The 14,629-nt window shown below is 38.4% G+C and overlaps 1 protein-coding gene across 1 annotated transcript in view; it reads right to left on the reverse strand.

Annotated features, from left to right (window-relative positions):
• Positions 1-14,629, reverse strand: part of madd (MAP-kinase activating death domain) — a 73,537-nt gene that overhangs the window by 34,416 nt on the left and 24,492 nt on the right. Inside the window, exons 5-8 of the mRNA XM_016248366.1 lie at positions 6,609-6,918; positions 4,731-4,862; positions 4,534-4,647; positions 4,331-4,411 (exon numbers count right to left, since the gene is read on the reverse strand). Coding sequence (XP_016103852.1) covers positions 4,331-4,411; positions 4,534-4,647; positions 4,731-4,862; positions 6,609-6,918 — 637 coding nt within the window. The remainder of the gene's footprint in view (positions 1-4,330; positions 4,412-4,533; positions 4,648-4,730; positions 4,863-6,608; positions 6,919-14,629) is intronic.

Consider the following 14,629-nt stretch of genomic DNA (forward strand, 5'->3'; position numbering starts at 1 on the left):
CAATGAATCCTGACAAGGGGAGACTGATGTAAGAGCACTATCGCCTCAGGCAATCATGTCTCACATTGGAGGCCTACGGTTACCAAGTTCTGTGTAAAGATCTAATGAATGGCAAAGGTAAAGTCATAGTCACTATTTTTATTTAAACAAAATTGCGCATGATTAGATTAAAGGGATAGTTCACCCAAAAATGTAAATTCTGTCAAAATTTACATGCCTTGATTTCGGTTTATGGTAAGCCGAAGCTCAAACGTGAACAAATCCTAATTGGTTCACGCACATCAAACAAGTACATTTGAGCTTCGGTTTACCATATTTGATGAGCTCTATGTGAGTGTTGATAGATGAATCATATAAATAAATCTTAATATAAATCTGTTCATCATATAAAGCCATTATGTCTCTTCTGAAGATTCACATGGATTACTTTTACAATGTCCTTATTGTCAATGTTTAGGTCAAATGTGACCCTGTACCACAAAACCAGTCTTAAGTCGCACAGGTATATTTGTAGCAATAGCCAACATTGTATGGGTCAAAATTATAGATTTTTCTTTTATGCCAAAAATCATATTCATTCATATTTTGTAAATTTCCTACTGTAATATATCAAAACTTAATTTTGGATTAGTAATATGCATCGCTAAGGACTTCATTTGGACAACTTTAAAGGAGATTTTCTCAATATTTAATTTTTTGCATCCTCAGATTCCAGATTTTCAAATAGTTGTATCTCGGCCAAATATTGCCTAAACCATACATCATCTGAAAGCTGAATAAATCAGCTTTCCATTGATGTAAAAATCTCAATTTCAAAAAATTTACCCTTATGACTGGTTTTGTGGTCCAGGATCACAAATGGACTTTCAGAGGAGGGAAATAAATCTCTCAGGCTCCATTACAAATGTCTTCATTTGTGTTTCGAAGATGAGTGAAAGTCTTATGGATATGGAACAACATAACGGTGAGTAACTGATGACAGAATTTTCGTTTTTGGGTGAACTATCCCTTTAAAATTCAGAAAATGTTACATGGGGATAAGAGAGAAAGCTATTGCCTGAACCGACGGTGTTGCATCAAATATTAAATACGGTAGTCAAAATGTTAGAGGGAAGGGTGCGGCCATCACATAGAGCCATTAACAAAGCACTCTGGGAATTCTGCCATTGCTCACTCAATGCCTCTCAGCTGGCATTCCATCAGACCCTGCTCTCACCACGCCATTTGGCCGGCACGCTACCAAACCAATCGTATCATCTGCTCCTACTGCTTACGATGATTTTTTTGCTTTGGGTTATGAGCACAATGTAAGTGAGATGTTGCATTGAAACATGCTCAAGCCAAACATAGTGCTATGAGATACAGGGGGCTTCTGTAGGGCCTTCATTGCACAAAGAGAAGGGAGGGAAGAGTGACAGACAACTCTCAAACAGAGTCACATGTGTGTGTATTTGTGAGTGTTTATTCAAAGGATGTGGAATAAAGAAGTATCTGTATGGCTTCAGTATTTGTTAAGTTTACAGAGAGTGTAGGGCTAGAGGTGTTGATGAAGGGGGAGGAGATTATAGTTATTTTTCCGTGCACAGTCAAAATGCAAAGATGTGTGAACCTTGGAATCAGAGGCGAAGATCTGCTTTTGGGTGATCACAGTCAATCTTACCAGACACTGACGGACACAAGAAAACATGGAGGAAATGTCACATGACTGCCTGTCACTGAGAAAGATTGGGAAATCATGTGACTAAACATGAGTGGAGACAATTCAAGGATGGGGAGAAAGCACAGAGAGACAAATAGAGCGAGGACACAACACACCATGAACTGGACAGTATGAGTGCACACAGGACATATAACACACCAATCTCAAGAAAATCAGTGGGTTATCAGGTGGAAAGGGAAGCAAATCTCACACAAACTTGTCATTGGAGAATGTGTACAAATCTCAAAACTTGACTGCAAACATTATTTGGTAGGTGTTAGTCAACTCAAAATGACATTCTCAACCTATTTTGCCTATACTTCATTAATATGATGCTTTTCAGAGTGAAACAGGATTTTCAACAAACAAAAAGTGAAACAGGTTATTCTTTTTGGTGACGTTACCCAAAAAGAAATTACATTCTAGTGAGATTTTGTGGAAATATTATGACATTTTGTTCCTATGAATGTGCATTAAGGAAGAAAGAGAGTGAATTTTGATTTCATGTTGATGGTAAGGATGTTACATAACATTTCCTTAAAATCTAAAGCTTAAATGAGTGAGAAAGAACTAAATTACAGTCACAAGAAAAGTATGATTTTCATATTGGCTCATGGAGCTCTTGAGCTACTATGTGTGTTTCATGAATGATAAGGCAATATTGTACATCTAAAGACCACTGAAAAAGATCAAATTCAATCTAAATCAGCTTTTAGAACAATAATGATCTGAAGATGAGAACCTGACTCATGATGATTCATAATGGCGAATGAAGAGTCATGACTCATGGTCTGTGAGACACAACTGATTATTCAGTGTATTGACTATTTTGGCTTGAGTTATTACAATGACAGCATGATAATTATGTTTGATGCAAGATGAAACAAAATGGTAAATCAATTTGGCTGAGAAATGTTGTTGTAGACCAGCAAAAACAACAGATTGTGACCAAATTAAATGCATCTCTATTAAAAAGACATAAGGAAGGACAGAGTTGGTCAGTATATGACAATGATTATATAGTATAATACAGATTATACAGTATATGACAACACAGTGAAATATTTAAACAGTTGGTATCAATGGGGTTTGATTAAGCTCAGAGGTGCCAGAATCAGGTCAGAAACTCTAGATAAGGGACTATGTGGGTGTGACGAGAGGGGCGGGCCGAGAGCGAGGCTGGTGGAGTAAATGCTAATGCGGGATACCTGTGCCACTCACCGGTCTCATGTCCCACGGAGGAGCTCCGGAAGGATAAAAGGAGGAGTTACGACAGTGTTGGACGAGAGAGGACCAGGCCTGTATTTTATTTTGTGTTTTGGTTCTGTTTGTGCACAACAGTCGTCCGCGAGGGGCTGTCGCGCTATTTTGTGTTTGCTTATTTTATTAAAGTTTTCTTTAAATGTTCGCCAGTTCCCGCCTCCTTCTTCCTGTGACTACGAACTTTGTTACATTGGTGCCGAAACCCGGGAGGAAGGAGGGACACGCTGTCAGAGAGCCCTCGCTGCTGAGGAGATCGGGCAGCAGGAACAAGCGGAGAGATCCCTCCGCCGCCCGGTGGACGGCGACGGCTCCTCCGGGTTCGGGCAGCCGGCAGGAGTCCCCCGTTCCCTGCTCCTCCCCATCATGGCGGATGGCAGCAGGCTCCAGCCTCAGGCGAACGGCGGCGACTCCTCCGCTCCCTCACGGACGGCAGCTGTCCCTCCACAGCATAGGCGGCCGGCAGCGAGTTCGTCCGCCCCCCCAGCAACTCACTCAAGCCCACCGCCTCGAGCCTCCATGGCGGCAGACTGCTCTGCCATGCTCGATGGCACCACGGACTCACCACAGCGGCGAGGCGATCCCCCTCAGCAGCAAGGGCTCTCTGACAGCGTGTCCCTCCTTCCTCCCGGGTTTCGGCACCATTGTAACAAAGTTCGTAGTCACGAGAAGGAGGCGGGAACCGGCAAATATTTAAACATTTTAATAAAATAAATAAACACAAAATTAAAGTAAGGCGGCAGCCCCTCGCGGACGACTGCCGCACACAAAACACAAAATAAAATCGAGGCCTGGTCCTCTCTCGTCCAACACTGTTGTAACTCCTCCTTTTATCCTTCCGGAGCTCCTCCGTGGGACTCGAGACCGGAGAGTAGCGCAGGTGTCACGCATTAGCATTTACTCCACCGGCCTCGCTCCGTTCCCACGGCTCTCGGCCCCGCCCCTCTCATCACAATGGGATTGTAAAGGGTTAAGCGAGAGAACTAGAACCATTATTGAGTCTATAGATAGGGAAACTCAAAACGTGTTACCTCCAAGAGCTGGAACAAAAAAAAGGGGAGAATATACAGTCATTACAATACATAAGTGATCATATAAAACATGAATCCGTCAACATAAACCCTAGAAACATCAGAAAATGTCTAATTTTATGTCTGCATTTGGCTTCAAATGACAGGGTTTAAAGAATATATTTGCATTGTCAGCCTTCTCTTTGGTTTAAATGCAATTAGAATTGGCCGTGTTTACAACAGCCGTTAGAAGACAGTATAATTACTATGCATTTCTTCTAGAATTCAGTTAGTATCTAATTCCTATTCAGAGCTAATGGTAGGGGCTCCTTAGAGAAAAGAGGACATCTGGTTTGCTTACCTGCTTCAAGTGTTTCTTCAGCTCAGAGGCCTCAGGTTCAGGAAGGGGAGGGAGCAATTCTGCGTTGCTTGGAACAGTGACCTACATTGATAAAGATATAGAAGTAACATAAGACCACTATAGTATATACATAATTAATTGTTAAAGGCTTTACAACATGGTAGAATCCACAAACCCGTGTGGGTAGTTACAGATAGATATACCTTGTTGCAGTCCAGATCCACTAACCAAACGTCATCAGGCATCTTAAAATCAGACTTGTACAGGAAGAAACTGGCAGGCACACCAATGACATATGGAGTGGGTGCTAGCAGGAGCTAGAAAAAGAAGATATGTGTGTGACAAATAAAGAGAGCTTCATTGTTTATACACCAACTGTTCAAAAAAGATGTTGTGTTACCTGTTCTGCGGAGGCCATGCAGGTGGGCAACAGTGGAATGACAGGAAACATGTACTCAAGGGGGTAAATCATTGAAACAAATGCCATGACGCTCATTGAGAGAGCGTTATAATCTCGGGACTGCAGTACCACCTACAGACAGCAGAGGGTGAGAGTAAATCTCCCTGTCATTACCAGTGTGACCCGCATATTCTAGCTTCATCATTTGAAACAACAGATCTATAGACAACAACCATTAACCTCAGCCATGACAGTATATTTTAAAAACAGCCTAAAATTATTGCTTCCTCTCAAGTGTCAGCCTGTTCAACACTCTCGGTAAAAACAGTGCAAATTATTTCAAATAATTATCACTGGTACCTCTCACTATGCATGACTGTCTAATTAAGGATAATAAGGATATTTCTGAGACATTGTGACAAAATAAAACCAGCTTACACATACACGTGTATATATATATATATATATACACACACACACACACACACAGCCGTGGTCAGAATTGTTGGCACCCTTGGTAAACATGATCAAAGAAGGCTGTGAAAATAGATCTGCATTGTTAATCATTTTTATCTTTTATTTAAAAAATTCACATAAATCTAACCTTTCATTGGAGAATAAGAATTTAAAATGGGGGGAAATATCATTATGACAAATGTTTTTCTCTCATACACATTGGACACAATTAACGGCACCCTTTTATTCTTTTTATACTTTTTGAAACCGCCATTTGCCAATTTAACAGCTCTAAATTTTCTCCTATAATGCCTGATGAGGTTAGAGAACACCTGACAAGAGATCAGAGACCATTCCTTCATCCAGAATCACTCCGGACCCTTTAGATTCCCAGCTCCATGATGGTGCTTCTCCTCTTCAGTTCACCACACTCATTTTCTATAGGGTTCAGGTCAGAGGACTGGAATGGCCATAGCAGAAGCTTGGTTTTGTGCTCAGTGACCCATTTTTGTGTTGTTTTTGAGGTTTGTGTTTGGATTATTGTCCGGTTGGAAGATCTAAACATGGCCCATTATACGATTTCTAACAGAGACAATCACTTTTTGATTTTTATCTGTTGGTATTTGATAGAATCAAAGATGCCATGTATCTAAACAAGATGTCCAGGACCACCAGCAGAAATATAGGCCCACAACATCAAAAATACAGCAGTATATTTCATTGTACACATGGTGTACTTTTTATCCCTGTGTGCAACAAACCCATCTTGAGTGTTTGTTGCTAAAAAAGCAAATTTTTTTTGTTACATCTGACCATAGAAGCCAGTCCCATTTGAAGTTCCAGTCGTGTCTGACAACAGAATATGCTGGGGATTGTTTTTTGATGAGAGAATTTTCTTTTCTTGATTTTTTTCTTGATACCCTCCCAACTACACTACACCTACACTTTTCTCATCCTAATTTTACAAGTTGAATGTTACAAAACAACACACGCACAGCGCTGACTGACTCTGATAACGGCCGGGTGTTCTCCGAGTCCGATCGACTCGGGTATTACACACAATGTTAAACAGACCCGGGACCCGAAGTAATAGATTGGGACCCGACCCAGACACGGCTGACCATTTAAAATATAGCCCCGAACCTGTACGGATCCCGGGTCGGGTCCCGGGTCCTCGGGTCACGGGTCCTCCGTGTAGACCTCTAATATGGTGCATCCTTATACAGTGAGGTAAATGTAAGCATAGCCACACCACAGATGCATTTCGATACAGATGCATATTGTATTTCTGTACATTTACTGTGGTGGTACCATGTTCTTTGACATATCTTGGAGTACCATGAAAATAGTACACAAATATAGTAATCTATGGGTCTCTGCCATCTGATAGAGTTGTGGTTGTGTTCCTCTGGCCATCCATACCTTGTGTTCCAGCAGAATGCAGGCCAGGACCTGCAGACAAGCATCAACTCCCAGCAGCTCCAGGGGCAGGTGGAGAGGGAAGTCTACAATGCTGAAGCGGGAAGGGTCTGGAAGGGCAAAGGTCAGGGCAGGCTGCAGTTCATGGGGGAGCACTTCCACGTCAACACGTCGCTGACCAGCAACAGGCACAGGGGAGCGCAGCAGCCGATACACCCATGACTCGATCTCCCTCAGGTCCTGAAGCACCTGACTGCCCTTTTCCTTTTCCTCGACGGAGAGAGCGCCTGTGAACACACGCCACATTGTGTCCCTGAGGGTGAGAAATACACACACAACACAAGTGTTTGATCAGGATCAGGGTTCGGGTTCAAAAGTACAACCAAGGACAAGTATGACCAGCTCTCTTTCCATTGTTTTGTCTTTGTTCATACTGCTCCTCAGTTCCATTTCATTCCTTGAATTTTTTGAACATTCAATTGTTCATTAACTAGTTTTTGAACTTTCCAGTACATTCAGATATTGTCTTAATCTAATGATTTATTCTAGCATCTACACAGAAAACAGAAATAGCACAAAAACAGTGGCAGCTGGCTTCTACTGTTCAGGATTAAACTACTAATCACTTGAAGTAAAACGGCACAGCAGTGACCAGGAACACAGTTCAAAAGCTCTACAAGCACTAGACTACACCATATCATACACAACAGTGGTCACTTACTGTTTGCATTACCATATATTCTCATTCTTAATGCAAATATCTAATCGGCCATTCATGCAGCAGCAAATCAATGCATAATTACATCATGTTCAATTGGCCGAATTATGCAAACCAAACATTAGAATGAGGAAGAAAATATGGCTGCACGGTTAATCAAAATAAAACTATCAAATCCAAATACTATGCTTTAATTTAATAAATATATAAGCTGTGTGTTTTACATTGAGTGAAGTGTGGTAAAAACTGCAGGGCTAAACTCAGCCCATGGACTCTTCAGATTTTGGTAGCCCGAAAATTTATTTAACTAGCCCCAAAAATAAATATAGAAAATCAGATAGGAGTTTAAATGTCAATCAAAAATATTTTGAATACTCAAATATCAACAAATATGAAGGAAGGAATTTTATTTCACTATTTACAGGATATCTACAGAATTTTTTACAAATAAATTTAAGGCGATTTATGACCCATTTTAAGAGCTGCACAAGTAAAATGAATGAGTGGGTTGGACAATGTCTGTGGTAACATACAGTACTGAGCCATAAAATTACATGATTTACAGTTCAGATACAGGTTTTCACAAAAACAAAAATCTTATACAACAGCATTTCAGCCTTTAGACCATTTTTATGAAAAGGGATAATTTAAGCCAATAAATTATTGTCAATTTAAAACGTATAAATATTACGGTCTTAATTGTTCAGATTTTTAGAAGGCACATTAACTTCTTTCTCATTTACAACTCTATGTGTTTGCTGCGTAAAAACATGAGTTGATATTTGCATTGATCTGACCATAAACAGCAAGAAAGTCTAATTGGAAATGCAAATTCATTCTCTCTCTGAAATATTATGTGAAATACACAAAGCAGCTCCACGCTCATAAACGCTGCTTTATCAGGAATATAATTTTAAATTGAAACGTGCAGCGCACATATTTATTCAATGACATCATTGCCTTTTGAAGTTTAATCCAGCCGTATCGCGATTCTTGTCTTTCCGTCCCCAACTGTAAGACCTCTTGAAATTATAATTAAGACATTTCTTATACCATTTAACATTTAAAACTTTTTATGGCCTTAAGTTTGATACAACTCACTTTGAGTTTTTAAGGACCCACGGGAGATCTGCATTTAAGATAGCCTGTCAGGGTAGAGTGGTGATACATTTTGGTAGCCCGACTGGAAAACACAATAGCCCCGGGACGTCAGGCTAGCGATTTTGCGAGCCCTGAACTGTGTTCATACAAACAAGCACAGCAAACCTGGAACTTTTTTTCTTTACACATTTTGAATTACAATCACAATTTTATCAGAAAAAAAATTCACGATTCGATTTTTTTGAAATTGTGCAACTCTATGAAGGAATGTTATCAACATGACTTTAACCATGGGATGATAAAAACAGAGTGGTCTGAGTATCTCAAGATCCTGCTAATCTTCTGGGATTTTCACATACAGCAATCTCTAGTTTGTCTAGAAAATTGAACAGTACAAGATTGGCAAAGTCAGATATAAACAACACAAATCCATGGATCCATCTTGCCTTTTCAATCATTCAAGGTGCTGGTGGCAGTTCTGTATTTGTCTGGGGAATATTTTCTCAATAATACTCTCAGTATAACTCAATACCAACAGAGAATCACTGGTATCAAGTATTATTTATCCAGACCGAAACCAAACCAGTTCTACAAAAATGAGTACAGTGCTCTCCAAAAGTTTAGAAGCGCCCTAGGCAAAAAGGGGTTTTGGATAATATCAGCATAAATCCTTATGATTTCTTGCCATAAATGCATGACAGTATAGTGGTTCTCAAAACCAGGGGGCCTTAGCAAGGGGGCAGCAGGATGACTAAAAACTATTTAACAAAATATTTCAGTTTGTATTTTAAATAGGGCTGCACGATAAATATTGCACGATATTTAATGCGCATCTCGTCAGTAAAGCCGGTTCTGTAATCATGTGCGTGCTTTCACGTGAAGCAGCATTAACTACACAGAGCAAAACATGCGCAAAATATGATCGTGGTTTTGCGCAGCTTGTCAGTGAACAACGGCTCGGTGTAGTAAATGCTGCTCCACGTGAAATCACACACGTGTAGAGATTTACCGCTGATTACAGAACCGGCTTTACTGACGAGATGCGCATTAAATATAGTGCGATATTTATCGTGCAGCCCTAATTCTAAATATGTCAAGTCAAAAGAGTTGATAGCATTAAAGTAACTTGCAATTATCAATGAAGACCAGAAATGATTCTCATTTTGCTTATAATAATGGTTTAAGTTTGTCAAGGCTTTTCAGGTCAATCATTTAGGCCAACATAACAGTTCATATCAATTCACTGGAGCTCAAATATGCAAGCACAGCGTCTAAAATCCAGACAGGCCAGACTATAGTTGTGTGGGCTGAGTAGAGGTGCTGCAGTAAGTCATAATTGCTTCATCTGAGAACTCCCACATCTCACAGCTGCTCTCTGAGAACAGTCAGTGGCCTCAATCTGTCATACAGCCCGTCTCCACCAGCTCCACGCACTCGCTTCAGCTCTTAACATGTTTTGTTCTCTCGCACTCTACCTGTCTTTTTCCTTCTACTGTCAATTTGTATCGTCAAAACCACTGAGACGTCTTCATTAATTGTGTTGTTGCTGCATAGTTAAATTGTTGCATATTAACAGAGGCCTGTTTAGGGACACAAATGCTAATGAATATCAACTCTCTAGCCAACCACAGTTCTGCAATGAAAAGCGATGATGCTAATGCAGTGTTTCCCCTGCCATTATTTTAGGGTGGCCCGCCCCCCCTTGAAGGTCAAGTTAATTTTATTTAATTATATTTTCTCTATAGCGCCAGATCACAACAGAAGTCATATAAAGTTACCTTTCCTATAGAACATGTCTATACCTTCTTCTTTTATTAAGCAAACTAAATAGCTTTATGTTATTTATCTTATTTACAGGATGGCATGTCATTTCAGTCTCTACGTTATGGTCGCGCTCTCTGTATCACGCACAGCGGCATTCCGCCCGTATGGCGTTCGGACGGGATCTTTAATATGACGTTGCAACATGCACTCGTCTCACTGAACGTGACGTCTGCGTGACATCTGCGTCTACCACATGTTTGCTGCAAGGGTTTCCAGCCCATTCCATCCCCTTATTTGTGCTTTATTATACCTATTAATTCTCTATTATTGTTTTCACTTATCCTCAATTATGTTTAAATGTTTAAAGTGCTTTTTACCTTTATGTATAGCTTTTTATTCCAAAAAGTAAATATTTATACAAATTATATAAATAATTCTGTATGACATTGCTTCTTGTCCACATATCCACAGATACTTATGAAGAAATCATAAAAATAAGTTGTTCTAGCATGTATTCACCACTAGGAGTCTCTAGACCAACACAAAATTACGCATTTTTAAACATTGCTATATTTTGGGCTAATTTAACTAACAAACAATATTTGTAATTTTTTATTTTGGAGTTGTAATATTTAGTTTTATAGTTTCGCCAAAGTGATTGACAGGCGATCTGACAGATTTATACTAAAAAACATTTAATTATTATTTTTTATTTATTTATTTAATTTTTTTTAGCCTAAACGTTTTTGCAGATGCATAAAAACATTTATTTGTATCAACAGCTGCAGAAAACCCAGAAGAGAATTAACATTTTAGAGCCAGGGTTTCTTTTTCAATTCTTCCATGTTTTTTAACCTCCATAAAAAAACATAAAAAACATAACCTTTGATATTCATTCATGTGCTGTTACTAAAAGAGATAATGGATCAGTTCACGTGCTGCTTGAACTGTGACGCTAGAGTCAACAAACTCTGGGTCTATTTAGTGTTTGAACTTTTTGCCAAAAAATTTAAGCTGACACTTAGTTTTATACTAAGCATTGCTTTGTTCCGCAATGTATTTTCACTGTATGGCATGTGACTTGTCGGACATAGCAAAAGTAGGCTTTGTTTTTGCGAAAGGTCAGTTGTCATTTGTGGACAACTTATTTACAGATGAGGGGAAACCAAAGAGTGTTTAGCACCTGCAGGAAAAGCAGGGAATCATGTATGAACATTTATTGAAATTGTTCTAAAAAATAATTTTTAAAAATGTAAACGAATGCATTACAAGTTTTTTATTACATGCTGAATAACTGACTGTACCTTTTACTTCCAGTTTTCCAGTCGCTTTAGTACATTTCTCAGATCACAGCTGAAATTCTCAAAACTATGTTTAACCTTCACATCATCTAGCCACTTGTGCTCATCATTACATCAATTTGTCGTATTTTAAACAAGTAGAAAATGCTTCGGTACAATTGATTATAGTTGTCTGCTGTTTCCTACATTATCAATTGCTTATGTCATGTTGCTCAAAAAGTACTGGTTCTCTGTTGAATAGTGTAACCCAGTGGTCACCAACCTTTTCAAGCCCAAGATCCCTGACCTCAGCCTTGATGAAAGGCAAGATCTACCTACAGAGGGACAGGTAGAAAAAGACAGCCCATAGTTCCTTGAGCCCTTTTATTTTTTTAACGTGATATTGATATTGTGAGTGCACAATTTTTTGCAGTTCCGAACGATGTATACTCTTACCTTTATGAGCAAAAATGACAGCTTATTTTTAAGTTACCACTGTTATTGGGGGAGGCGGGGGGGGGGACTTGCGACCATAGTTGCTTTTGGGAAATGCACCCCAGATATGCGCTTAATAGCGCACATTTATCTAGGTTAAATTTTTTTATTAATATGGTGAAAAGCATGGTGTTTTTTTTTATCCATAGATTTTATTTTAGGCAAGTCGTGTTGAATTGAGAAGAAGGCTAAATTGATCAAACATATGCTCATCGCGCTTCCTGCCGCTGGCCGCTGGCTGCTGGCCGCTTGGTCGTTCCTTTAAAAAACAAAAACTTGAATTTAACAAACATAGAATGTTCCAAACATATTTCTAAATTAACTTAAAGAAACTAAAAGAAATATGACCACTTTGCCATTAAAAACCAAAACTAAAATATTGTAATGGCTGCAACAGCAGCTGTTTGATGGGGAAGAGAGAGAGAGAAAAGGCAGGGGATCCAGTCGGACTCTGGGCGAGAATTCTGATAAGCTGTCGGACAAGGTCTGGCCCATGCAGGGCTCTATTCATCGTTTCAACTTTCTAAAAGTTTCCTGTGCTCGGCGGGCCCCCAAACTGCCCGGGCCCATATGCACCTGCACTGGCCTATAGGTTATACTTATTTCATAATATCACACAAAGAGTGATTTGCGTCTCTGAGCAACATGACAGTCTTTTATTTCTGAATGTATCAACTGTTTAAATGAGCAATTACTCACTTATTAATGGTGACTTGTTGACACCTACTGGCGGTTTTAAGTTCACATTTAAAATACCTTTTCATTTTTTTTTATTATTATTTTCAAATATCAGTAGGCTATTCAACGTATTAGGATTAAAATATCAAAACATTATTTCTGCATTTGTAACTGCAGGTTAAAGCATTCATGTCCTGCATTAAACAGTGTGTAAATGCATCTAAATGCCTCTTCAGATGCAGCTTCTGTGTTTTCTCTGCATTGCAAAGATGAATTTTGTTTATAATGATTTTATTGGTTTGGTAATAGTCCCAAATGTCTTATTATTCTAATTCACTTTATTGATTAAATATAAGAATTTGATGCAAAAGATAATGCACACTTCTAGAAAAAAAAGGTAAAAATGCCCATAAAGGGTCAAAATAACTTTTGTTGGAAAAGATTAATTTCTATCACTGCTGTGAACCGACCACGCAGAATATGAAGAATATGAAAAACTTTAGGAGTCAGCTGTCCACAGCAGTCCTGCAGCGCAACGCACTCAGAAAAATAGAGTCTGATTATCGTTATTGCTAAAAATCACAGAAAATAGAGATATCATTTTTTGTCTCTATCGCACACCCTTACATATTTATTATTCTTTGCTTGTTTGGTACACATAATTCACTGATCATGAAGCTTAAAATAAGCTTATCTTAGAAATAAGTTTTCTCAACGGTAACGATCGAGGACATGACAAAAAAAAATAGGTGAATCATATTTATATCAGGTTTTATTTATGTATTGATTGATTGAAGGGGCGGGGTCTGGTTAATATTGTGAAATATCATTACAATTTAAAATAATGGTTTTCTATTGTAATATACCTTATATTTATTTCTGAGATGCAAAGCTGAATTTTCAGCATCATTACTCCAGTCTTCTGTCACAATGTAATGTATTGTAACTTCAATGTAGTTTCAATGTCGGAAACAATTGTGCTGCTTAATATTTTTCTGTGATATTTTTACAGTATTGATTGATGAATCCTGCAGATTATTATTCAAAATATAGAAATCTTATCAATTTAACATTATTGCTGAATAAAAGTATTCATTTTCTTTCAAAAAAGAAAGGAAAAAATAAATGAATAATAAAATAAGTGCTGTTCTTTTATTCTTCAAAGAATCCTAATATAATGTTTTAAACGTAAAATAAAGCAAAGAAGAAAGGCGCTTGAAAAACTGAACATTGATCAGGCATAATGTATTTTCTATGTATTTTACAGCAACAGTCTCAGATCTAGCAGACGATTGCGATCGACGGGTTGGCAATCACTGATGTGCTGTAGGCTACATTAAAAATGTGACCGATAAAAACACAATAGCCCCCAAATGTAAAAGAAAATCAAAAAGGATTTAATAAAACTAAATGACATGAGTATTCCTACAGCAACACAAACTTCACTAAAGGATTCCTTCCAGAGACATTCGTTATTTATATGTTATAGACTTTTTTATGTTATCTTTATACTTTTACAAAGAGTGTAATGAAAAAAATATTTCTAAAAAATGTTATATTATTATATATGAATATATTTCTATTTAATACATAATTAGTGTATATTGTATGTTAGCCGGGAAAAAGACGAACTAAACACTGCAATTTAAAACAAAAAAGTCAGACGCAGATGTCACGTCCATTGAGAGGAATGAATGAAGGGCAAGTAAATTGTGCATTGGCTTACACACTGCACTGAGCCGTGTGAGCAGCGTGTTATGATACGTGTTAGCGAATTGTTATTTTATTTTTTTAAACTTCCATACACGCGTGACGTCTGGCTCGACACTTCACTGCCACACGTGATTTATGTGACGTCTGCGTGACGTCTACGTCTTAAAATGAATGGATTAAATAGCAAAAAAAATAAATAAATTAAGACATCAGTGAGACGTTCATTGAGACGAGTGCATGTTGCAGCGTCATATTAAAGATCCCGTCCGAACGCC

This window comes from Sinocyclocheilus grahami, unplaced genomic scaffold (assembly GCF_001515645.1).
Source record: "Sinocyclocheilus grahami isolate Dianchi unplaced genomic scaffold, SAMN03320097.WGS_v1.1 scaffold876.1, whole genome shotgun sequence".
NCBI lineage: Eukaryota > Metazoa > Chordata > Actinopteri > Cypriniformes > Cyprinidae > Sinocyclocheilus > Sinocyclocheilus grahami.